This window comes from Eriocheir sinensis, chromosome 30, assembly GCF_024679095.1.
Source record: "Eriocheir sinensis breed Jianghai 21 chromosome 30, ASM2467909v1, whole genome shotgun sequence".
NCBI lineage: Eukaryota > Metazoa > Arthropoda > Malacostraca > Decapoda > Varunidae > Eriocheir > Eriocheir sinensis.
In genome coordinates this window covers 4246811-4270540 of record NC_066538.1, presented here as the reverse complement: position 1 = coordinate 4270540, position 23730 = coordinate 4246811, and the positions used below count along the sequence as shown (strand labels likewise).

The window sequence follows — 23730 nt, the reverse complement described above, 5'->3', positions numbered from 1 at the left end:
TGCTGTAAAAAAAAAAAAAAAAAAAAAAAAAAAAGTCATGTGGGACAGAGCACTCATATTTTTTTCTCACAGTTAAGGAATGAAAAAAAAAGAGATGAATTGAAGGTGTAAAGACCAGCCCCAGAAATGCTGCTCATGTAAAGAAAAAAAGAGGAAAATAGTGGAAATAAAAGAGGATGACAGAAATGTAGTGAAATAAAAAGGATATAGGAATTGTACTGTAGTGAAATATAGTTTTTAGAGAGCCACTTTCAGATTAACCCATAGCAGTGACGGGCCAAATTTGTGGCTTGACCGTGTACCAGCGACGGGCCAAATTTGTGCTATGATATAAACCCCCCAAAATAGACGATGCATAAAACTGATCACAAATACGTTGATACATATTATGAAATGGTTTGCGTGAGTGATGATTTTTTCTCATTTTTCTCGCTTAGAGGGACCTTTAAGAAACATGGTCCCCGCAGCTACCGGGTTAAATGAGATTATGAAATTATGGGAGTGTGTCGCCAACACACTAATCGCCTCTTTCATCACAGGCGGTGCGACGGTTCTTCCTGAGTGAGCGTAACTACCGGGAACTGATCGGAAACTTCACTCAACGGAACCAGAACTGCGCCAACAACACTACCACTCTGCAGCCGCCCAACCAAAGCCAGCTGGTGGAGGAGGTGGCCTGCGACTGGCTGAAGGCTGTCGGCAGGCGTGTGTGGTACGAGTGGCTCCCCGTCCAGCACGACTCCAAGACTGTCCTGTGGATCGGCGGCATCTTCCCCATGAGCAACGAGAGCAGTGTAGGGTTCTCCAGCATGTCCCTCGTCAATGGTGGGTAGAGACCTGACCTTCTTCTTCCTCTTCTTCTTCTTCTTCTTCTTCTCCTTCTTCTTCTACCATACCATCTGTTTATATATCGTTTTTTGGTTTTTAGTTGGATTTTCAGAGGGCATCATAGGATAGATTTCAAATTCCAACCAGTTACTCTTTTTAATTTCCACGCAACACCACAACCTGTTACCTCATATTGCCAGCATTACTAAAACACCAATATGTCAATTTCCAGCGGCCCGGTTGGCGTACCAGCGGATAAACAATAACCCGGACATTCTGAACGACTACGAAATCAAAGTGATCAACCTGAACGGAGGCTGCCGACGGGAGACTGTGTTGACGGCCTTCATGCACCACATACGCAAGGAATCGGGGGACATGGATTTTGCACAGATGGTTGGGATTCTCGGTAAGTCCAGAGTCGGGGGAAACATGGCGTTATGAAGATTTAATACACATTTCAGCTAGGTTAGAAAAAATACATAAAAGACTGTGTTCTTGCATATAAGGATTAGAAGACATGGACTTGGCACAGATGGTTGGGATTCTCGGTAAGTCCAGAGTCGGGGAAAGCATGGCGTTATGAAGATTTAATACACGTTTCAGTTAGGTTAGAAAAAATATATAAAAGATTGTGTTCTTGCATATAAGGATTAGAAGACATGGACTTGGCACAGATGGTCGGGATTTTCGGTAAGTCCAGAGTCGGGGGAAGCATGGCGTTATGAAGATTTAATACACGTTTCAGTTAGGTTAGAAAAAATATATAAAAGATTGTGTTCTTGCATATAAGGATTAGAAGACATGGACTTTGCAAACTAACTCACCATTGCCAGCTAAGATGTGATGGCATGTTATGAAGATTTAATTATACATATCAGTTAGGTTAGAAAAATATATAAAAAATTGTGTTCTCGTATATAACGGTTAGAAGACATGAACTTTTGCACAAACTAACTCACCATTGCCAGTGCTCATGAGACGGCATGTGGTTGGTTACAGGCCCGGCGTGCTCGGACACTGTGGAGCCGCTGGTCGGGGTGGCGGAGAAGTTCAAGACAGTGGTGATGTCGTACAGTGCCGAGGGGGCCATCTTTAACTACTCCAAATACCCGTACTTCTTCAGAACCATCCCGGAGAACAAGATATACGGGTAAGGCCTGGAGACTGTCTTAGATACGGGAATACTGAAGGTGTGATATTTGAAAGTCATTTAGCACACACAAGACTGAACTCTGTGAATATCCAATGTTTAAAGAGAGAAACTACTCACATAACTGTTGATAAATACTAGTACCACATAAAGAAACCTAGCATTAATCCCTTTACTACAGCCGGGCCAAAACAGCACCCCGCGCCATATCCGAGATCGCCGCGCGCACCAAATTTCAAATGTCGCTATTGAATATAACAAGTTTTCAGATGTAAGCTTAAATATAGAGATAAAATAACACTTTTTTTGTTTCCCTTGAGCTATTTCTTTGGCTGTAAAAAAAAAAAAATAAATAAAAATAGATAAATAAAAACCACTATTTACGTTGACCCCTTGCCTTCCAGGACTGTTTACAAGCGCCTGTTCCAGCAGCTTCAGTGGAGGCAGGCCGGAGCGCTCACCGAGGACAGCAACAAGTACAGCGAATACCTCTCGGACCTCCTCTCCAATGTGACAGACGGCCTCAAGGTCACCAACGTCAAGATGAAGGCCAGCGACAACATAGTGGAGGTGGGTGGGATGGGGAACCGGACCTGTTTTATTTTTTTTTCTGTATTTTTATCTTTTTTTGTGTAGGTGGTTTTTTATAGGGGTGGGTTTTGTGTATATCTGTATTTTCTGTTTTTTCAGTAACTATATTTTCTATTTTTTTCTATATCTGTATTTTCTGTATTTTCTTTATTTTTTCAACTGTATAATTTTTTTTACCTGTATCATCTATTTTTTTGTGCCTGTAACTGTATTTTTTTTTATTTGTAGCTGTATTTTCATTTTTTTTCTATCTTTTTTCTGTACCTTTATCTGTATTATTCTGTATATGTCTTCATCTGTACCTGTATTTTTCTGTGTATGTCTATATCTATATCTGTATTTTTATCTGTACATGTATTTTTACCTCTCTATATATATTTGTGTCTGTATATGTATTTTCCAGTATATATCTTTTTTATTTTGGATGTACTATGCTGAAAAAAACTTTAACCCGGTAGCAGCGGGGATCATGTTTCTTAATGGTCCCTCCAAGCGAGAAAAATGAGAAAAAATCACCCCTTACACAAACCATTTCATAATATATATCAAAGCATTTGTGATCAGATTATGTATCATCTATTATGGGGGGTTTATATCATGGCACAAATTTGGCCCGTCGCTGCTACCGGGTTAAAACACACTAAACAGAAGCTCTACCGCACCACAAAACAATCTAATCCTCCTCTGTGCATGTATTTTTTTATCTGTATATTTCTGTACCATGGAGAAACACACTAAATGAAGGTTGTACTGTGCCGTAAAACCATCTAGCCCTCCTTTCGTCACCCCAACAGCGCCTCAACAAGCTGGACACCCACAAGATCATCATCGGCGACTTCTACGCAAACAAAGCACGTGAGGTGATGTGCCAAGCCTACCATCTCAACATGACGGCCAGGCACGGCTACGTCTGGTTCCTGCCACGCTGGTTCAACACGGACTGGTACAACATGAGCCTCCACATTCGCAAGGACCGAACGAAGATCCCCTGCACCACGGAACAGATGCTGGAGGTGAGGAAACGGCGGGAAAGGGATGTGAGATATGCTGTTAACCTGTCCGTTGCGATTGGCATGGATTTGGCCTTCACTGGTAGCCTGGTAACATGTACTCCCAAGTCTTTCTCCGTGGTCTAGTGGTCAGCGTGCCTGGCTTCTATTCTGTGGGCCCGGGTTCGAATCCCAGCCCAGGCAGTCAGCGTGCAGCTCACCCAACTGTTCATCCTCCCTCTCAGGCTTGTCAATAAATGGGTACCTGGGGAAACCTGGGGAAGGTAAACTGTGGTAACCCGGATGTCACACTGGCCCTGTGTCCTGAGGTAATGGGCTCCCTCCCACCACAGGCTCAAGGGACAAAGTTACGGAGATGAGCACCGAGGCCACGCACTGCTACAGCGTATGCCCCCCAACTTTGCCTTTACCTTTTCTCCCTAATGGACTGTTGTTGACGAACTCCGTTGCTCCGCAGGCTATTGACCGCCACATGAGCCTGGGATTCGCCTACTACGCAAGCGACAACACCACAAACTATGAGAACATGACGGTGGCCGAGTGGTTCCAGCATTACAGGAACAAGTAAGGCTCTCTCGGGTTCTTCCTAGTCCTGGTGGCCATAAGATCTGTGTGGTCTGAATATCTATGCAAATTTACGTGAATCAACTTTTGGCTCCTTAACTCGTCTTACCGTTTCATTTAGTCTCATTGTATTTTCTGTGGTCATGTTAATTATCCACCAAAAATATTAAAATTGCTGTGACCTCTCTTTTAGCTACTCTTTACTTTTGTGGGAGTGGCGAGTAGCGGGCTTTTTTTTTTTTTTTTTTTGTTGCCCTTTGAGCTGTATCCTTGATGTAAAGTTTTTTTTTGCCTTTGCCGATGTATCTTTGATGTAAAGAAAAAAAAACAATTATATTTTTTTTCGGCTACTGTGCAAGTGGGTTTTTTTCGCCTTCTGTGCAAGTGACAACAATCAATCACTCTATTCCACAGATACGCCCACACCCCACGATTCCGTTTGGCGGGGCTCACCCTGCGATGCCGCTCGGGTTGCTCAAGGAGGACAAGCTGCCAACCTGCACACCCTCAGGACCGTGGAGTGAGTCGTGGAGCGCTGCGGCCTGACCTTCGTGCCTTCATCATCATTATCATCATCATCATCATCGTTTAACGTCCATTTATTCCCTATGGTGGGGTTGTACGGGATATGAGCCTCCTCCACTGTTGCCGGTCCATAGCCATTTCTTGCGTGATGTTCAACCTCCTTCGTGCCTTCTGCCCTTAACCCAATAGCAGCAGGGATCATGTTTCTCAATGGTCCCTCTAAGCAAGAAAAATGAGAAAAAAACATCACTCACACAAACCATTTCATAATATATATATCAAAGCATTTGTGATCAGTTTATGTATCATCTATTTTGGGGGGTTTATATCATGGCACAAATTTGGCCCGTCGCTGCTACACGGTAAAGCCACAAGTTTGGTCCGTCGCTGTTACCAGGTTAAATCTCTGACCTCTCTCCCTTCCATCTCTTGTCCACTTGTTTTCGTCTATCTCCTCCCTCACTTCAGTTCTTCATTATCTATTTCTGTTTTCAATATTTAAAAGTTTAGTGAGGGTTGATTATTGGGTGTTTTTTCTTATCAATATCATTCCAATATAGCTTTTTATTTGATTTTTTATTATTCATTCCATCTTACCAGCCTCTCCAAATAATACATTCCCTGTTGTTTGTCTCTCTACTATCAGCCTTCCCTCGGTCTCATCACACACTTTCTTTCCCCCCCGGCAGGAGGTTCTCGGAGATCATCGCCAAGGTCAGGTTCAGCGGGGTGTCGGGCATGATCAGCTTCCGCCAGAACTCCTCCGACCCGCAGCGCAATGTGTCGGACATCCAGTCAGTCAACATCATGCAGTTCATCGTCAACAAGAACAAAACTGGAGGCTCGTATATCATAGTGGGGACCTTCAACCCTCAAGGGAATAAGTGAGTGCTTCATTCTTCAACTCCCAGTCTCTCCCTCCCTCTATCTAGTCCTCCCTTCTCCCTCCCTCACACACAAACCTTCTCACCCACCCTCCCATTCTCTCTCTCCCTTCTCCTCCCTTCTTCCTAGTCATCTTTCCCTTCCTTTTCTCTCCCACTCTATCCCTCCCTCCCTCCATTCTTCCTAGTCCATCTTTCCCTTCCTTTTCTCTCCCTTCCACTCTATCTCTCCTCTACTCCATCCCTCTATCCCTAACTTAACCTAACCTATCCCTAACCTAACCTAACTTAACCTAACCTAACCTATCCCTAACCTAACCTAACCTAACCCTCCCAGTCCATCTTTTTTCACAGAATATTTCACATCGCCAAATCTTACACAACTTCCTTTCCTCTCCCCCCCAGACTTGACCTCAGCCTCGGGGATTTGAAGTTCTTCCGAGGCATCCCCACTGACGGCCTGGTGGAGGACACGTGCCTGTTCGAGACCTTCAGCCAGCTCTTGGGCGTCGCCTGCGATCAAGCCATTGTGATCGTCATGGTTCTCATCTTTGTGGTGTTTGCTTTCATCCTCATCGCTCTCTTCATCGTTTACAAGAAGAGGTTGGTGTGTGTGTGTGTATTTACCTAGTTGTAGTTTTACAGGGCCTGGGCATTATGCTCGTGTGGTCCCGTCTCCGTGTCTGCATTTATCCAACTTATCTTTAAAGCTTTGCACACTCCTCGCTGATACTATATCCTCGCTCAGACTGTTCCAAACCTCTACATTTCTTTGCGGGAAGCTATACTTCTTTGTGTCTCTCAAGCATCTCCCCTTTCTCAATTTTTTACTGTGTCCTCTTGTATTTCTGCTTATGTTTCCTTCTGTTAGTAGCAGTTCTTCATTATCTACTTCATCTATTTTGTTTAATAATTTATAAATTTGGATTAGGTCTCCCCTTTCTCTTCTTTGTTCCAGTGTTGTTAAGTTCATTTCCTTTAATCTTTCCTCGTATATTAATCCCTCCAACTCTGGGACCATTTTTGATGCCATCCTCTGTATTCTTTCTAGTTTCTTTATATGCTTCTTCTTATGGGGGGACCACACTACCTCTGCATATTCTAATTTTGGTCTAATCATGGTAGTGATTAGCCTTCTCATCATGTCCTTGTCCATGTAGCTAAATGCTACTACTCCCAGGTCTCTCTCTTCATGCACTTTTTTTAATGTTTCACCATTTCCCATTTTGTATATCCAGATTGGTCTTGTTTCACTTTTACCCATTTCCATAACATGACATTTTTTCACATTAAATTCCATCTCCCAATCCATACTCCATTTCCAAATTTTGTATAGGTCTTCTTGCAATATTTCACAATCTTCTTTGTTTCTTATATGTTTTTGTAATTTAGCGTCGTCAGCAAACAGGTTTATGTAGCTATTAACTCCTTCAGCCATGTCATTTACATATGCCAGGAAGATTATCGGTGCTAATACTGAACCCTGTGGTACTCCGCTTTCTCCATTTCTCCATTCTGATTTTATGTCCTTGACCATAGTTCTCATCTCCCTTCCCATTAGGTAGCTTGCCATCCATTTTTTCATATTTCCTTTCAATCCTCCTTTATTTTCCAGTTTCCATAATAGTCTTGTATGTGGAACTTTGTCAAAGGCCTTTTTCAAATCTAGATAAATACAATCAACCCATCCATCCCTTTCCTGAGTTCTGTCTGTCACTCTTGAGTAAAAACTGAGTAAGTTTGTAACACATGATCGGCCCTTTTGAAATCCATATTGTTTGCTGGTAATTAACTTATGCTCTTCTAGAAATTTAGTCCACTGCTTCTTTATTATTTTCTCACATATTTTGCACAAAACACTTGTCAGGGATATGGGTCTGTAGTTTGAAGGTTCATCTTTCCTTCCACTGTTATATATGGGGACCACTTCAGCCCTTCTCCACTCATTGGGCATCGTACCTGTTGCTACTGAGCATCTAATGATGTCGTATATTGGAACAATTAATTCATCTCTACATTTTTTAAAAATATACCCAGAAACTCCATCCGGTCCTACTGCTTTTCCCTCTTCTAGTTCTCCCAGTAATTTATGGATCTCTTCTTTGTTTAGCATAATCTCTTCCATATGAACTTCTATTTTATTCTCTTGTGGCGCAATAAAGATTGTTTCTTTGGTAAAGACTTGCTGGAATTTTCTATTTAATAACTCTGCCATACCTTTAGGGTCATTGACTTCCACATTCCCGTCTCTCAGTCTTTCTATTGTTTCTTTCGGTTTAGTCTTCCCATTTATAAATCTGTAAAACAACTTGGGCTGTTCTTTGCATTTTTCCACAATATCCTTCTCATATCCCTTTTCTTCTTCTTTCCTTATTTTCACATATTCATTTCTCGCCATTCTGAAGTCTTCTTTGTTTCTTTGATTCTTCCTTCTTTTTAGTCTTTTCCATGCTTTGTCCCTTTTTTCTTTTGCGTTTGCACATTTGGCATTAAACCAGTCCTTCCTACCCTTAACTTTGGGTCTATATACGGGTACATATTTTTTGACACCAGTGTTATAGGCTTCCATAAAGATATCATACTTTTCTTGTACTTTATTTTTTCTCAGTAACTCATCCCATTCCACTTTCTTGTAAAACTTCCGAAGGTTTTCCATGTCTGTCTTAATATAGTTTAGCCTGTTTGATTTGTAGGATTCGTCCTCTTTAGTAACCTCCACTTCTGTATCAATCTCTATGGTTACATGATCACTCTTGCCCAGTGTGTGTGTGTGTGTGTGTGTGTGTGTGTAGCAGTCTTGGTCTTGTTTCTCATATGTTTGCTCTTTCCTTCCTTCCTTCCTTCCTTCCCTCTTTCCTTCGTTCCTTCCTTCCTTCCTTCTTTCCACTTTCCTCCCTTCACTCTCTCTTTATCGTTTACAAGAAGAGGTTGGTGTGTGTGTGTGTATGTGTGTGTGTGTGTGTGAGTAAAGGAATCGTGGTTGTATTTCTTATCTTGTTCCTTTTATGATTGCTCCTTCCTTCCTTCCTCCCTTCCTTCTTCATCCCTTCATCTTTCCTCCCTTCACTCTCTCTTCATCATTCACAAGGAGAGGTTGGTGTGTCTGTGTATGATGTGTGTAACTCAATATTAGTCTTATTTCTTATTTTATTCCTCTTATGAGCCCTTCTTTGCAGTCTTTCATAAGTGCTGTTTGCCTCTTTTATGCACCTCTGTAAATTTATGATCTTGTTTCTTTCTGTGTGTGTGTGCGTATCCTTGAGCTGCCTCCTCCCTTCCTATTAAATGGAAAAATGAATAAAAATAAGCACACACCAGCAATGATACTGAATAACCACAGCTATTTCCACATCTTTCATTTCTTTGTGATGTTTTGGGGAAGAAGAATTAAAGGATGTGGAAATAAATAGCTGGGCTTATTCAGGTAGATTGCTAGTTGACAGTTCCATGCCTTTTTTTTTTTTTTTAGCCATTTCCTTTGCTGTAAAAAAAAAAAAAAGACATCCCCTTACACCAAATCAAATCAACACACCTATACACCTCCTTCAAGAGTCTCCCTTTTCATCCCCAGGTTTGAGAAGATGATCCCTGAGACTGGCTGGCCGCTGAGTGAGTTGATGTCCCTGGACGAGTGGGAGCTGCCGAGGGAGAAGGTGGTGATCAACCGTACCATCGGCGAGGGAGCGTTTGGCACAGTGTTTGGAGGTGAATGCCAGTTTGCCGACAACTCCCCCTGGCTGGCCGTGGCTGTCAAGACCCTCAAGGTGGGCATCAGGGAGAGTTATTTTGTTCTTCCTTTCTTTATTCCTCTGCTTTCTTCCCCTCATGAACTGGAGAGCCTAAGAGAGTGATTTTTGTAGTGTTTTATTCAGCCTTTTAACAAGTTCATTATTGTTTTAGCTTCATTTCAGAGTAGGATTAGTCAGATATCATTTGTGGTTAGTGCTTTGTTCCTCTATTTTTCCTTTGCTTTCTTCCCTTCAAGAACCGGAGAGCGTTAGCAAGTGATCTTTTTAATGTTTTTAGCCATTTGACAAGTATGATATCATTTTTGCTTCATCTTTTTGGAGTAACATTAGCAAGATTTCATTCTATATCCTATCCAGGTCCTGTTGCAATGCTTAAAAATCCTCTTCACTTCTTCCTCTTACCTCATTCATTCATTACAGGAGCAGCAAGGCTTTTTTTTTATATTTGTTTTTATTTTTGTGCCCCCTTGCTGTCTCCTTTGCTGTAAAAAAGAAAAAAAATCTTCCTCAGCAACTGGACATCATCAGCAAACAAATCTATATAACTGTTCACTCCCTCCGTCATGTTCATATAAACTGCAAATTTGTGTGTGTGTTTGTGATACTGTGCTGGTTTTCATTCCCCTTCCCTCCCCAGGTCGGCTCCACCGTGGAGGAGAAGCTGGACTTCCTGGGTGAAGCCGAGATGATGAAGAGGTTCAACCACAAGAACATCGTGCAGCTGCTTGGCCTCTGCACCCACCAGGAGCCGATCTACATGGTGATGGAGTTCATGCTGTACGGTGAGTCTGCGTCAACGTTGCCAGATTGCCGTACTCAGCCTCATATCGTCACCTTCGTAAACAAACTGCCTAAGTCATTATTTTCTACGATTCAGGAAATCAGAAAAGAACTGTCATTATATCATTTGGCTTAAGAGCTAGACAGAAATGAAAAGGCAAATTCTATAACACTCAAACCCTCCTCCTCCTTTCATTCCTGCATCAAAACCAATGTCAGATGCACACACTAATCATCATTTTCATCATTTCTCTCAGCATATATTAGAAAGACTTCCCTCGTATTGTTGCTCCAAATCCCACCGCTACCACCACCAACTAATCAACCAATCGCTCCCTTCATTCCTGCATCAAAATCAATATCAGATGCACACACTAGCGAGGGTATCTTCCTCCTTATTTCTCCCTGCATATATTAGAAAGACTTCCCTCATACTGTTGCTCTGAATCCCACCGCTACCACCACCAACTAATCAACCAATCGCTCCCTTCATTCATGCATCAAAATCAATGTCAGATGCACACACTAGCGAGGGTATTTTTTCATCATTTCTCCTTGCATATATTGGAAAGACTTCCCACGTATGGTTACTCTGAATCCCACCGCTACCACCACCAACTAATCAACAAATCACTCCCTTCATTCCTGCATCAAAATCAATGTCAGATTCACACATTACATTGGTACTTTTTCGTAATTTCCAGGCGACCTCAAGACCTACCTGCTGGCCCGCCGTCACCTGGTATCTGACCGCACCGTGCACTCCGAGGAGGATGAGATCAACAGCAAGCGCCTCACCTCCATGGCTCTGGACGTCTGCCGGGCCCTGGCGTACCTGGCGGAGCTTAAGTACATTCACAGGTAAGTCCCGTCATACCCAGCCTCACTTTTTTTATTTTTTTATTGCGGCTCAAGGGCAACAAAAAGAGTACAGAAAAAAACGCTACTCGCCGCTCCCACAGAAGTAAAAAGTAAGGAGTAGCCAAAAGAGAGGTCAATTTCCAGTGGAGAGGTGTCTTGATGCAGGAACTAGAATGACCTAAATCTAGTCTTTTCCACACTGTTGTTTTTGTGGCTTGTAAGTGGTAGTTAAATACATTCACAGGTGAGGCTCCCCTCCTACCTGGCCATCAATTGTTTTTTTCTATGCCCCAGAGGAAGGGTAAAGGGTCAAACTACCACCAGGGTCAGTAAACTACCCCTGGAAATGCCCAAAACTCCTACGAAAACCATGTCAGATATGTGTCGTTAGCCGTCAAAATGTTTAAGAATTTGACCCATAATTTTTGCTCTACAGGGATGTCGCGTGCAGGAACTGCCTGGTGAGCGCTGAGCGGGTGGTGAAGCTCTCGGACTTTGGCATGACGAGACCCATGTACGAGAGTGACTACTATAGGTTCAACAGGAGAGGTGAGATTTACATAGATTTACATAGAGAGGGGGGAATATACCACTGAGTAAGATGAGGGGATTTACATAGATTTACATAGAGAGGAGGAACTATAGCACTGAGTAAGATGAGGGGATTTACATAGATTTACATAGAGAGGGGGGACTATAGCACTGAGTAAGATGAGGGGATTTACATAGATTTACATAGAGAGGGGGGACTATAGCACTGAGTAAGATGAGGTGATTTACATAGATTTACATAGAGAGGGGGGACTATAGCAGAGTAAGATGAGGGGATTTACATAGATTTACATAGAAAAGATGGCAGCTCAGAGCGAGGTGAGGGGATTTATTACATAGATTTACATAGAGAGATTGATGAACAGGGCTAGTTGAGAAGATTTACATAGATTTACATAGAGATTGTGCCCAGTGTTGAGTTGATTAGGAAGGTGAAGGAAGGAGGAGAGGGAGTAACCTGTCCTGGAATTTGCTTTGTGAAATGAGAAAGGGAAAAACTTACCAAATTCAGAGCAAAACGTTTCCTTGGATGTAAAAAAATATAAGAATAAATAAATAAATGAACATAATTTTTACCTGGGCTGGGTTTTTTTTTTTCTATTTTTTATGTAAGCTCAAAACCCAATATGGATAATTCAACCTTCTTTTTTTCTTTTTCTTTTTTTGCAATCTGTCATTTTCAACCTTCTTTTTCTCTTCTTTTTTTTTTCAACCTACAACATTTTCAATTAACCTTCTTTTTCTCTTTTTTTCAACCTACGTCATTTTCAACCTTCTTTTTCTCTTCTTTTTTCTTTCTTTTTTTTTTTTTCAACCTACATCATTTCCAACCTTCTTTTTCTCTTCTTTCTTTTTTTTTCAACCTACATCATTTCCAACCTTCTTTTTCTCTTTTTTTTTTTTGTTTTTTGTTTTTTTTCAACGTACGTCATTTTTTCCCCCCCCCTAGGTATGCTGCCGGTGCGGTGGATGTCGCCGGAGAGCCTCGAGGACGGCATCTTCACCAGCAGCAGCGACATGTGGTCCTACGGCGTGCTGCTCTACGAGATCATCACCTTCGGGAGTTTTCCATTCCAGGTGAGGCACGGGAGGATGGAGACGACCAGGCTTTGCTCACTCACATTTAGGTTAGGTTAGGTTAGGTTAGGTTAGGTTAGGTTAGTTAACCCGTCCGCTGCGATTGCCACGGATTTGGCCTTCAGTGATAGCCTGGTAACATATAGTCCCAGGTCTTTCTCTGCCTCTGTGGTGGATAGTGGAGTGTTTCCCATGTGGTATTGGTGTGCTGGATATCCCCTCCCAAGCTGCAGGACTTTACATTTTTCTTCATTGAATTGTAGCAGCCACTTTTTGCTCCATTCCTGTAGCTTGGTGATGTCTTCTTGTAGGAAATCCACAGTCAAGGGGTTAGCAAGGCTTTCATAGGAGTTTTGAGCATTTCCATGTGTAGTTTTATGAACCTGGTTGTTGTTTGACCCTTCTTCTGTACCCTCACATATTTAACAAGGCTTTCATAGGAGTTTTGAGCATTTCCATGGGTAGTTTTATGAACCTGGTTGTTGTTTGACCTTTCTTTTGTACCCACTCATATTTAACAAGGCTTTCATAGGAGTTTTGAGCATTTCCATGTGTAGTTTTATGACCCTGGTTGTTGTTTGACCGTTCTTCTGTACCCACTCATATTTAACAAGGCTTTCATAGGAGTTTTGAGCATTGTAAGAAATCCACAGTCTAGAGGTTAAACATTATAAGTGTAGATCAGTGTGAGTCTCAAGCCCATATTCTCAGATGTTCAGCTCTCACAACAACCAAAAAAGGCCAAAAAAGAGATAATTCATGTTTTAAAGAGTTTCGTTTAGGTTCATGGTACAGAAGAAGGGTCAAACCACCAGCAGGGTCATTAAACTGCCCTTGGAAATGCCCAAAACTCATACATAAAGGAGGTTAGGCGAGTTCTCATGAGTGTTTCTCCCATTCAAGGTACAGGAGACTTCTCAGACTATCACTGGGCTCATCCTTCCCTCTCTCATATCTTCCCTTCTTCCTTTCCTTCTGAATTTATTTGCTGTTTTCTTCCTTATTTCCCTCCTTCCTCACAACTGAGAGAGCCCGGGTTCGATTCCTGGGTGGAGTGGAAAAATTTGGGCAGCTTTTCCGATACCCTACACCCCTGTCCACCCAGCAGTGAATGGGCACCAGGTACTAATCAGGGGTTGTGTCCCGTCTCCTGGGATCTGTTCTCTTCTCCTATAATTCCTTTCCCTTCTGTCTCTCTCCGGCACATGACCACAGATGTTGCGCCGACTAAATGAAACTTTCCAACTTTCCCTCCTTCTCTCTTTCCTCCCTTTCCTTTCTTCCTGCCCTTCTTTCCTTCCCTTCCTTCCATCACTCATTTTCAACACTACCCCTGCAAACACTAACACAGCCTCTACAAAGTGTGGGTATGTAAGCCTCAAGGTATTCAAGTATGCGTCTCAGGCTTTTATAAAACATGAATGTGCTTAACTGTAATACCAGAGGGTTAAGTTAAGTATGAAATGGACACAGCATCACAAAATTAGATGAGTATTGTAAGTAGTTAAGTGTGTTAAGTGTGTCTCCCTCCGACCGTTAGACTTCCACATTCCGTTAAATTTTTTGTTGTTGTTGTTTTGTTTCTCACGGAGAGGAAAAATATGTAATGGAATGTGGAAGTCTAACGGTCAGAGGGAGACGCAGTTAACTAATTACAATACTTATCTACTTTTGTGATCCTGAGTCCATTCCATACTTAACTTAACCTTTTGGCATTACATAACTTTCCCAACTCTTAACATTTACCCGCCCAATGAGAGACTCCTGTTCAGCCTGTGCCTCCCCCCACAGGGCATGTCCAACAACCAGGTGTTGGAGCACGTGCGGAGCGGCCACACCATCTCCCTGCCCAAGAGTGTGAAGCCTCAGCTGTAAGTACCACCCACACCGGCCTCTGTCTGCCAGTTGTGTTAAGCTCAGGGCCAAGAATGAAGACTATTATCGTATATTCAAAACTAATTCCATGCATATGTCATTAGCAAAGAATACATAGTGATGCAAGGCTGTACTCCAGGGGTATGTCAGCACTGTTCCCTGTGTAATGTTAAGAAAGGACAATTTTTAACCTGCTCCTCCTGCTCTGTGTCCAGGGAGAGGCTGCTGCTGACCTGCTGGAGCATGAGCCCACAGCACCGGCCCACCTTCAACGAGATGGCGGAGACGCTCACCATGTGGCCGCGGCTCATCACGCCCTGCCTGGAGCTGCCCACCGCGGCCATCCAACTCAACGACACAGACTCGGTGGACATCGTGCTGCCCGCCGACCAGCCGTGCCGCCGCAGCTCTGCCCCAAACACGCGCCTGCCCGCCACACGGCCGCGGCACCCCTCCGGCGGCGACACCTGCACCAACAACAACGCCACACCCAATTGCCTGTCACCAAGGCCCCCCCTAGTCAGCACTCAACCCTCCAACCTTTTTACCTCCTTTAACTGGAACCACGTGCCTCAGGAGAATGGTGGGGGACCCTCGCACGAGCCGCTGCTGCCCCAGAACGGCGACGCGTACGTGACGCGCTACGTGTGTCTGCAGCGCACCAAGTCTGGGGAGAACAGTGAACTGGAGTCTCCCTCCATCCTGACGGCCGTCTGACTTGGCCCGTCCCCCGGCCCGAGGGTGCTGGCCATTGCTGTGTGAGCGTCTACGGCACAGTGAGTGGCTGCCGCGGCCACGGCGTGTGTGCCTCTGCCAGGATGCTGCCGGCAAAGCACACGCTTGTAAACACTTGAATACTCAGGACCAGTGCTAGGGTGTGCCAGCAGGTGTTTCCAAAGGTCTGCCGCCCGGACTTGGAGTACGCAACACTTCAGTTTCCTGTTACGGAAAAACTCAAATGCATTAGTGACCTTGATCCGCCAGATACTCGTTGGTGTGGGGGGGCGGGGGGCGGCAGCCATCATACGTATCAAAACTATTAGCTGTAAGTTCGGTTCCCTTCACCTTGTGCTCGTCCGCACAGAAAATAAGGCACATTAGTAATTCTTAAGTGAAAATGTATTGTGCAATTTTTATAGTTTATCTGCTTTACCAGATGTGTGAACTATTCAAAATAGTTCTTTATATATTGTTGTGTGTATATTGGAGGTATTTATGATGCGAGAAGAGCGGATGCGTACCTCTGTGCGTGGGAAGAGACCAATGTCAGAATGCTAGTGAATATTAGAGACAAGATCTGATGTTGCCAGGTGAGCCAGTGTTGTGGCAGCTTTGTGTTCACATACGGCAGCGAAGGCTTGACGCTTTGCATGTTGGCCTTGAGGTGTATTTATACAACGAGACGAGCAGAAGTGTAACCTTAAACCCTAGCCTAAATGTGAGGGCCGTGCGCTGCTCCACGGCCCGGTCCATCATAGTCTTTGATTCTGGTCATGCGCACGCCTTGGAGTCAACTCTTTCTTACCCCGGGCCGCGTTACAAGTCCAACTCACCGGTGCCAGGTATCGTACTCAGAGCATAGTATTTACCAGTATCTGATGCCTAAATATTGCCAAGAGACATCAGGATCTAACCTTTTAATGATAACTATAAATGTGTTTCGTTTTTTGGGCCCAGAAGATAGTTTTTGGGTAGGACGTCGGGAAATATAAGCAGCTGAGTACGACAATCTGGCAACATTGGTCGAACCTGAGAAGTTTCAGGTCCCCACAGCGTTATTCATCCCGGACGCTGCAGGGACCCAAAACCTCTCGGATTCAACTTGTGATGCGTCCCCCAGTCTGAAATTGACAAGTTTTGGACGAACCTTTGATTGAACACAGGATGAAGGGCTTTAACAGATTCATTTTCATTGTTCTTACCGTGAGGTGCCAAACATGTACAAATTAAAAGTCTAGTGCTGAGTCACTAATAGCATCAGCTGTATAGTTCCTCATCGCCGCCTCAGGAGCGAGACGTCATTATTTTTAGGGGACAGACACGACTTTCTTTGCTCAGACTTATGAATTAATACGTAGAGAAACCAATTTGAATAGATTTTAGCGAGAGAGAGTTTTAAAAAGGCCTAGAAGATATTAGTTTTATCAAGATTTTATATACATACATGACTTATTTTGCTCAGAAGAAGAAGAAGAAGAAGATTGAGAATTACTGACTATGAAAGCGAGTAATATTACGTATGTCGTCTGCAATTCCAATTTATTTTTGTAATCAGTATATCAGTGTCCATCCAGGGTGTTGGCGGGTGGCTGGAGGCCTCGGGGGCGCTTCGACCGAGCAGGGAGGACGGAAGGCAAAGAGGAGAGGAACGGACAGCGAATAATGGTAGACGAGAGATGAAAAGGAGGAGAGAAAGGAATGAAGATGAGAAACGAAAAGAAGGAAAGTGACGGAAGGTATTGGCAGAGGAGAGATGGGGAGAGAAAATGAGGAGTAGTTTTGACAGACGAGAGATGGAGGACAGAAAATTATGAAGGGATTGAGAGACGAAAGATGATTGGGAGAGAAAGTGAGGAAGAAGAATGACAGAAGGGAGAGAATGATGGGAGAGTAACGAAGAGGAGGAGAGAAAGAGAAGGGAAATAGCAGATGAGAAAGAGTGAGAGGCAAGTGAGGAAGAGGTTAGCAGATAAAAGTGAGGAATAGTATGAATAGACCGGAGAAAGTGAGGGAAGATGAGGAGGAGGAGGAGGAGGAGAGAAAATGAAAAGACTGACAGACTTAGGAGATAGCGAGGCGAGAAAATGAGAAACGTCAGACAAGAGGGAGTGGCGGAGAGCGACGTCTGAAGATCATATTCGTTACTCGGACAAATATAATACCAGGGATGTAGAGAACGCTTGCCAGTACGTACACATTATTCCACCCACTACGCACATCAGGGAAGACACTACTATTTCTACTACTACTACTACTACTACTACTATGGAAAAGCTGAGGTGGCGTAGAAGAAAATTAACTCGCTGTAAAAAGGAAGGTTCATCCATCCGTTATATTTCCGCAAGAGTTTCTTTCCTATACGTCACCTCAATTTTCCCCCAAAGAAGTTCAGTATCTCTAGTTTCAGAATAGTGAATAGAGGGTAGATGGAACAGATAGAATAAAGAATAGACCAAGCAAACAGAATAGAGTAGACAAAACAAATAAAAAATAATTGAATAAATGAAACAATAGAGTAGGTGAAATTGATATACAGAGTGACCCAAAAGTCCCGCACCATAGGGGAATATGACTTCTAATCAATCTGTAATCCCTATGATGCAGGACTTTTGGGCCACCCTGTAGAATAGAGAATAGATGAAGCAGGTATATAATTCTTGTAAATACGAATGATGCCTTCAAATGGAGACTATTGACAGAGGGACAGGGGGGAGGGGGAGGGACAGGAGGGTACTGGGTGAAAAACTATATATATTTCTCAGGAGTAGCCATATAGGGGCTGACGGGCCTCTTTTAGTCTCCTTATATATATTTTTTTAATGTATACGAGTTGAAAAGTTGAAATAATGCGTACAGCCTGGCAAGCATACTCTACACGGCGAGGTGGGTGTTACGAAAGGCCGGTTCCATAGTCCGATACAGTTTCATTATAAATAAGTGTTTTATAAGCATCGAAACCAAGCCGTACGATCCGTGTTTATCCGGTTCAGATTTATAGATTTCTAGTGTGGTGGCTATCATCAAATTTCTTAGCTCCCAAACACCATAAGATATATATTTGTAATCTTTGGTTTTGGTGTGGAAGCTCGCCGACCAATATAGATTTCCTGTTTAGTATTCTCAAATTTCTTAGCTCCTGAATGAACGCCAAATGCCATAGAAGATATTATTGAAATCTTTGGTTCAGGAGTTCACCAAGAAACGCAAATTTATGGTATAGTATCCTCAAATTTCTTAGCTTTTAAATGACCAACGAATACCATAGATGATGTTTATGTAGTCTTTGGTTCAGGAGCTCGCCGACCAACGTAGATGTCCTGTTTAGTATTCTCATATTTCTTAGCTTCTAAATGAACGCCAAATGCCATAGAAGATATTTTAGTAGTTTTTGGTTCAGGAGTTCGCCAACCAACATAGAGTTCCTGTTTAGTATCCTCAAATTCCTTAGCTTCTGAATGAACGCCAAATGCCATAGAAGATACTATTGAAGTCTTTGGTTCAGGAGTTCACCAACAAACACAAATTTCTGGTATAGTTTCCTCAAATTTCTTGGCTTTTAAATGACCAACGAATACCATAGATGATGTTTATGTAGTCTTTGGTTCAGGAGCTCGCCGACCAACGTAGATGTCCTGTTTAGTATTCTCAAATTTCTTAGCTTCTAAATGAACGCCAAATGCCATAGAAGATAATTTAGTAGTCTTTGGTTCGGGAATTCGCCAACCAACATAGATGTCCTGTTTAGTGCCTTCAAATTTCTTTGCTTCTAAATGACCAACGAATACTTTAGAAGATGTTTTTTTTTTGTCTTTGATTTCCTGTTTAATATCCCAAAATTTCTTAGCTTCCAAACACCTTAGGAAATATATTTGTAGTCTTTGGTTCAAGAGTTCGCCAACCAACATAGATTTCCTGTTTAGTATCCTTAAATTTCTTAGCTCCTAAATGACCAACGAATACCATAGAAGATATTTTTGTAGTCTTTGGTTCGGGAGCTCATCAAGAGAGATTTCTAGTACAGTATCTTTGAATTTCTTGGCCCCAAAATGAACGCCAAATGCCATAGAAAATATTTTTGTAGTCTTTGCTTCAGGAGTACGCCAACAAACAGAGATTTCTACTGTACTATCCACAAATTTCATAGCTTCCAAACACCCTAGGAGGAGAGATTTTTGTAGCCTTTCGTCTTTGGTTCGGGAGCTCACCAACAACGAATCCACTGTGTTGGAACATGGAACTGGTCCTTAACACAATGGCTCATATTCTCAAAACTTTCGGCGAAAAACACTCATGAGAACCCAACCAATCACCGTTGAGGCCTTTGAAAATAGTTGTGAGAGCCGAAAGCGTCTTGAGAATCTGAACCACTCGTGAACGAAGCCTCACCAAGCGTCCTCGAAGCCTCCCTGCTCGCATGTGTGAAGCCTTCCCGAGTAGGCCCCAAGAATGTCCACCCCAGACCACGCCACATCATAACCTACACGTGTTGATAGCATGATGATTACCGTCTATGTAGGTAGTGTACATACGCGCCAGATACACACATATATGAATTTATTTGCTCACAGGGATGGTTGTGACTGCAGTGGTGTGTGTGTGCGTGTGTGCATGAGAGACGTGTGTGTGTGTGTGTGTGTGTGTGTGTGTTATCTGTCTGTCTGTCTGGTCGCTGGTCATGGTAAGTAATGTTCAATGTCACCTCATCTCTATTTAATGGATATTTTTATGACGAGACACGTGCGAGATGTGAAGTGGACGGTGTGAGTGAATGACGATGACCCGCGTATACCGATAATAAAGTATGTTCAACCATTAGTGTTCTTCCTCTTTAACAACCTTCTGATGACAGGTAGGCCTACTTCTCAGATATTACTATGGCCAGGTTAATTAATTCCAAGGTAGGCCTATAGGTATTTGGGCACGCAGAGAAGGTATGTTATAAGTATGTTCAACCATTAGTGTTCTTCCTCTCTTAACAACCCTCTGATGACAGGTACTTCCCAGGTATTACTATGGCCAGGCTAATTAATTCTGAGGTATGCCTATAAGTATTTGGGCACGCAGAGAAGGTATGTTATAAGTATGTTCAACCATTAGTGTTCTTCCTCTTTAACAACCCTCTGATGACAGGTACTTCCCAGGTATTACAATGGCCAGGTTAATTACTTCCAAGGTTCATAAAGGGTTCTATCATTAGTAGCCTTAAATTCCTCTACTTTGGTAATCTTGATACTTTCCAGGTATTTTTTGGTCAGGTTCAGGTATTTCTATTTTACCACTCGCAGAAAATTACGATATGTCAAAAGTATATTCAAACATTTATAATACCCTTCCTGTCCTTATAATCTTCGTCTGGCAATACTAATTACGCGTTGTACTTCCCAGGTATTGAAATGGCAAGGTATTGGTAATTAGTCACTCAGATAAGGTATGTTAAAAATATGTTGAGCCACCAATATCACTTGTTGTAATACCCTTCATTTGGCAATAAGGTGCTAATGACAGGTGTTTCCCAGGTGTTGTAATGGCCAGGTGTAGTTAATTAAACGCTCAAAAAAAAGTAAGTTAGAGGTATGTTCAGCTATTCAAAAACCTTCCTGTTGTAATACTCTTCCTCTGACAATGCTTATATGATAGGCTTTCTAGATAAGGTTATGGTCAAGTATAGTTATTTAATCCCTTACTAGTATGTAAAAAGGAAGTATGCTCAACCACTAATAACCTTTCTGCTGCAATATTCTTCGTTTGATAATACTAATGATACTTCCCACGTGAGATAATAGGCAGGTAACTCTTGAATCACTCACACACACGCTCCCATTATCACATACGCAGCTTTAGTAATCCCCCTTGAAAAAATATATATACCATCGATCCTGAAATATCACAACAAAGGTCCAAAACTCAAGGGCTAGAGTAAGAATGCGATTAGCGAAGCACCGAACAACTCGTGAGGTGAACCAGCCAATCAGAAGCAAGGGAGGGGTGTAGGGAGCCAATCACAGGCCGCGGTGGGTGGGGCAAACCGCTTCCCCCCTCAACCTCGTTTCATTCTGGTTCAGGCGGTCGTGGGGTGAGGATCAACGCCGCTCTCTTCTCAGGTAAGTGTTTCGCCTTTCTTTTGATATTCACGTCACTTTTTTTGCCATTTTGTCGCTTCAATGTTGACTTTTAAGATCTATTTTCATATTGGTGTAAGTGTTTTAGATTGTGGTAACTGTGGATGTTATTTGTGAAGCGTTGTAATGACCATAGAGTCGTTTATAAGTGGTTAGGAGACTGTGGATTTAAGTGAAAAAGGAGATTCAAGCAGTTATTTCACCTTCAGAATAACGCACGCAAATTGATGTAGGTATTTTGAGTGATAAAGGTGGACGTTTTTGAAGTGCTCCAATGACCATAGACTCGTTTAAATAAGTGGTTAGGAAAAGTGGATTTGAGGAAGAAAAGGATATTCAACTCTTCACCTTCAGGATAACGGGCACGATTCGATTTTAGTGTTTTGATAGTGTAGTAATGCTTGACGTTATTTTTAAGTGTTATAATGACCAAAGGCTCGTTAAGTGGTTAGGAGAAAGTAGATTTGAGGAAGAAAAGGATATTCAACTCGCTATTTCACCTTCAGGAAAACAGGCAAGATTCGATTTTAGTGTTTTGATAGTGTACTAATGCTTGACGTTATTTTTAAGTGTTATAATGACCAAAGGCTCGTTAAGTGGTTAGGAGAAAGTAGATCTGAGGGAGAAAGGAGAGATTCAACTCGCTATTTCACCTTCAGGATAACACACACGATTCGATTTTAGTGTTTTGATAGTGTGCTAATGCTTGACGTTATTTTTAAGTGTTATAATGACCATAGGCTCGTTAAGTGGTTAGGAGAAAGTGGATATAAGGGAGAAAGGAGAGATTCAAGCAGTTATTTCACCTTCAGGATAACACACACGATTCGATTTTAGTGTTTTGATAGTGTACTAATGCTTGACGTTATTTTTAAGTGTTATAATGACCAAAGGCTCGTTAAGTGGTTAGGAGAAAGTAGATCTGAGGGAGAAAGAAGAGATTCAACTCGCTATTTCACCTTCAGGATAACACACACGATTCGATTTTAGTGTTTTGATAGTGTACTAATGCTTGACGTTATTTTTAAGTGTTATAATGACCAAAGGCTCGTTAAGTGGTTAGGAGAAAGTGGATATAAGGGAGAAAGGAGAGATTCAAGCAGTTATTTCATCTTAAGAATAACAGACGATTTGATGTTGATATTTTGCTTGTGATATGGTGGACGTTGTTGTTAGTGACGTTATAATGACCAGACTCGTTAAGTGGTTAGAGAAAGTGGATTTGAGGAGGCAGGAGATATTCATGCAGTTATTTCACCATCAGAATAACAAACACGATTCGATTTCAGTGTTTTGATAGTATGATAATGATGGACGTTATAATGACAGATTCGTTAAGCGGTTGGGAGAAAAGGGGTGAGGGAGACGAGGCAAATTCAACCTGATATCTCACCTGCAGACTACCACGCACGATTCAGTTAACTCTCCACCATCACTGTCACTCTTAAAACAATGCAAAACAGTCAAGGTTACTTTAATTATCATCTTGCGTAAGTCGTTCGTGATTCCCGTATCTGAAGCTTCAAACAGGGATCGTTCGGGTCGACGCGCCGTGTATCTGTAGCTACTTCATATGATAGTTTCCTCGTTCACTTCTGTTTCTTATGTTCATGTTTAATAACGCGTTTCTGCCTAATAATGTTCGTTACTTTGATGCTTCGTTGATATATGACTAAGCAAAATGCGAAATCAAGGCCAGATGATAACTCCCTCAGTCGTTATTTTATATACTGTTAACTTGTAATATTGGAATCATCATTATCAGGCATTACTAGTTCACCGTATGATAAAGGTCTTTCCTAACGTTATCTACCTATGTCCAATGTTAAGTGTAGGTAGCTATATACGGGGGCTTCGCGGTGCTGTGGTTAGCACACTCGGCTCACAACCGAGAGAGCCCGGGTTCGATTCCTGGGCGGAGTGGAAAAATTTGGGCGGCTTTTCCAATACCCTATGCCCCTGTCCACCCCGCAGTGAATGGGTATCAGGTATTAATCGGGGGTTGTGTCCTGTCTCCTGGGATCTGTTCCCTTCTACAATGCCTTCCCCTTCTGTCTCTCTCCGGCATATATGACCACAGATGTTGCGCCGACTAAACGAAACTTTCCAACTAAGTGTAGGTACAGTTAATCTCTCCACCTAATTCTTTACCTGTTCTGCCCCGTCTACCCTGACTGTTATATTTTTTTCTGGGAAGGTAAGAGGAGAGGAGAGAGGGGCAATAAGGAAGTTAAGTATTGGAAAGGCTGTTGGCATTGATGTGATAACAGGTTTACTTAAATACTAACTGCTCCAGGAAATATGAAAGGAAGGGTTTATATGAGAGGATGATGAAAATGAGCAATAGAAATGTGTGATGAGAAAGAGGGTTGTAGGAAACGGAAGGGGATGAGTGGGTGAGCTCCTGTACAGAAATGATGGTTGAAAAGTAGCCAGAGAAGT

The 23730-nt window shown here is 42.5% G+C and overlaps 1 protein-coding gene across 1 annotated transcript in view; it reads left to right on the top strand.

Moving 5' to 3' along the window:
- LOC127005741 (uncharacterized) overlaps positions 1 to 19984 on the top strand; it is a 181333-nt gene extending 161349 nt beyond the window's left edge. The window contains exons 10-25 of the mRNA XM_050874853.1: positions 540 to 825; positions 1061 to 1237; positions 1831 to 1981; positions 2386 to 2551; positions 3367 to 3585; positions 4040 to 4148; positions 4561 to 4666; positions 5361 to 5555; positions 5961 to 6158; positions 9127 to 9319; positions 9942 to 10086; positions 10789 to 10945; positions 11382 to 11494; positions 12447 to 12574; positions 14366 to 14445; positions 14665 to 19984. Of these exons, the coding sequence (XP_050730810.1) occupies positions 540 to 825; positions 1061 to 1237; positions 1831 to 1981; positions 2386 to 2551; positions 3367 to 3585; positions 4040 to 4148; positions 4561 to 4666; positions 5361 to 5555; positions 5961 to 6158; positions 9127 to 9319; positions 9942 to 10086; positions 10789 to 10945; positions 11382 to 11494; positions 12447 to 12574; positions 14366 to 14445; positions 14665 to 15166 (2925 nt within the window). The 3' untranslated portion in view covers positions 15167 to 19984. The remainder of the gene's footprint in view (positions 1 to 539; positions 826 to 1060; positions 1238 to 1830; positions 1982 to 2385; positions 2552 to 3366; positions 3586 to 4039; positions 4149 to 4560; positions 4667 to 5360; positions 5556 to 5960; positions 6159 to 9126; positions 9320 to 9941; positions 10087 to 10788; positions 10946 to 11381; positions 11495 to 12446; positions 12575 to 14365; positions 14446 to 14664) is intronic.
- Positions 19985 to 23730: the final 3746 nt, after the last annotated feature.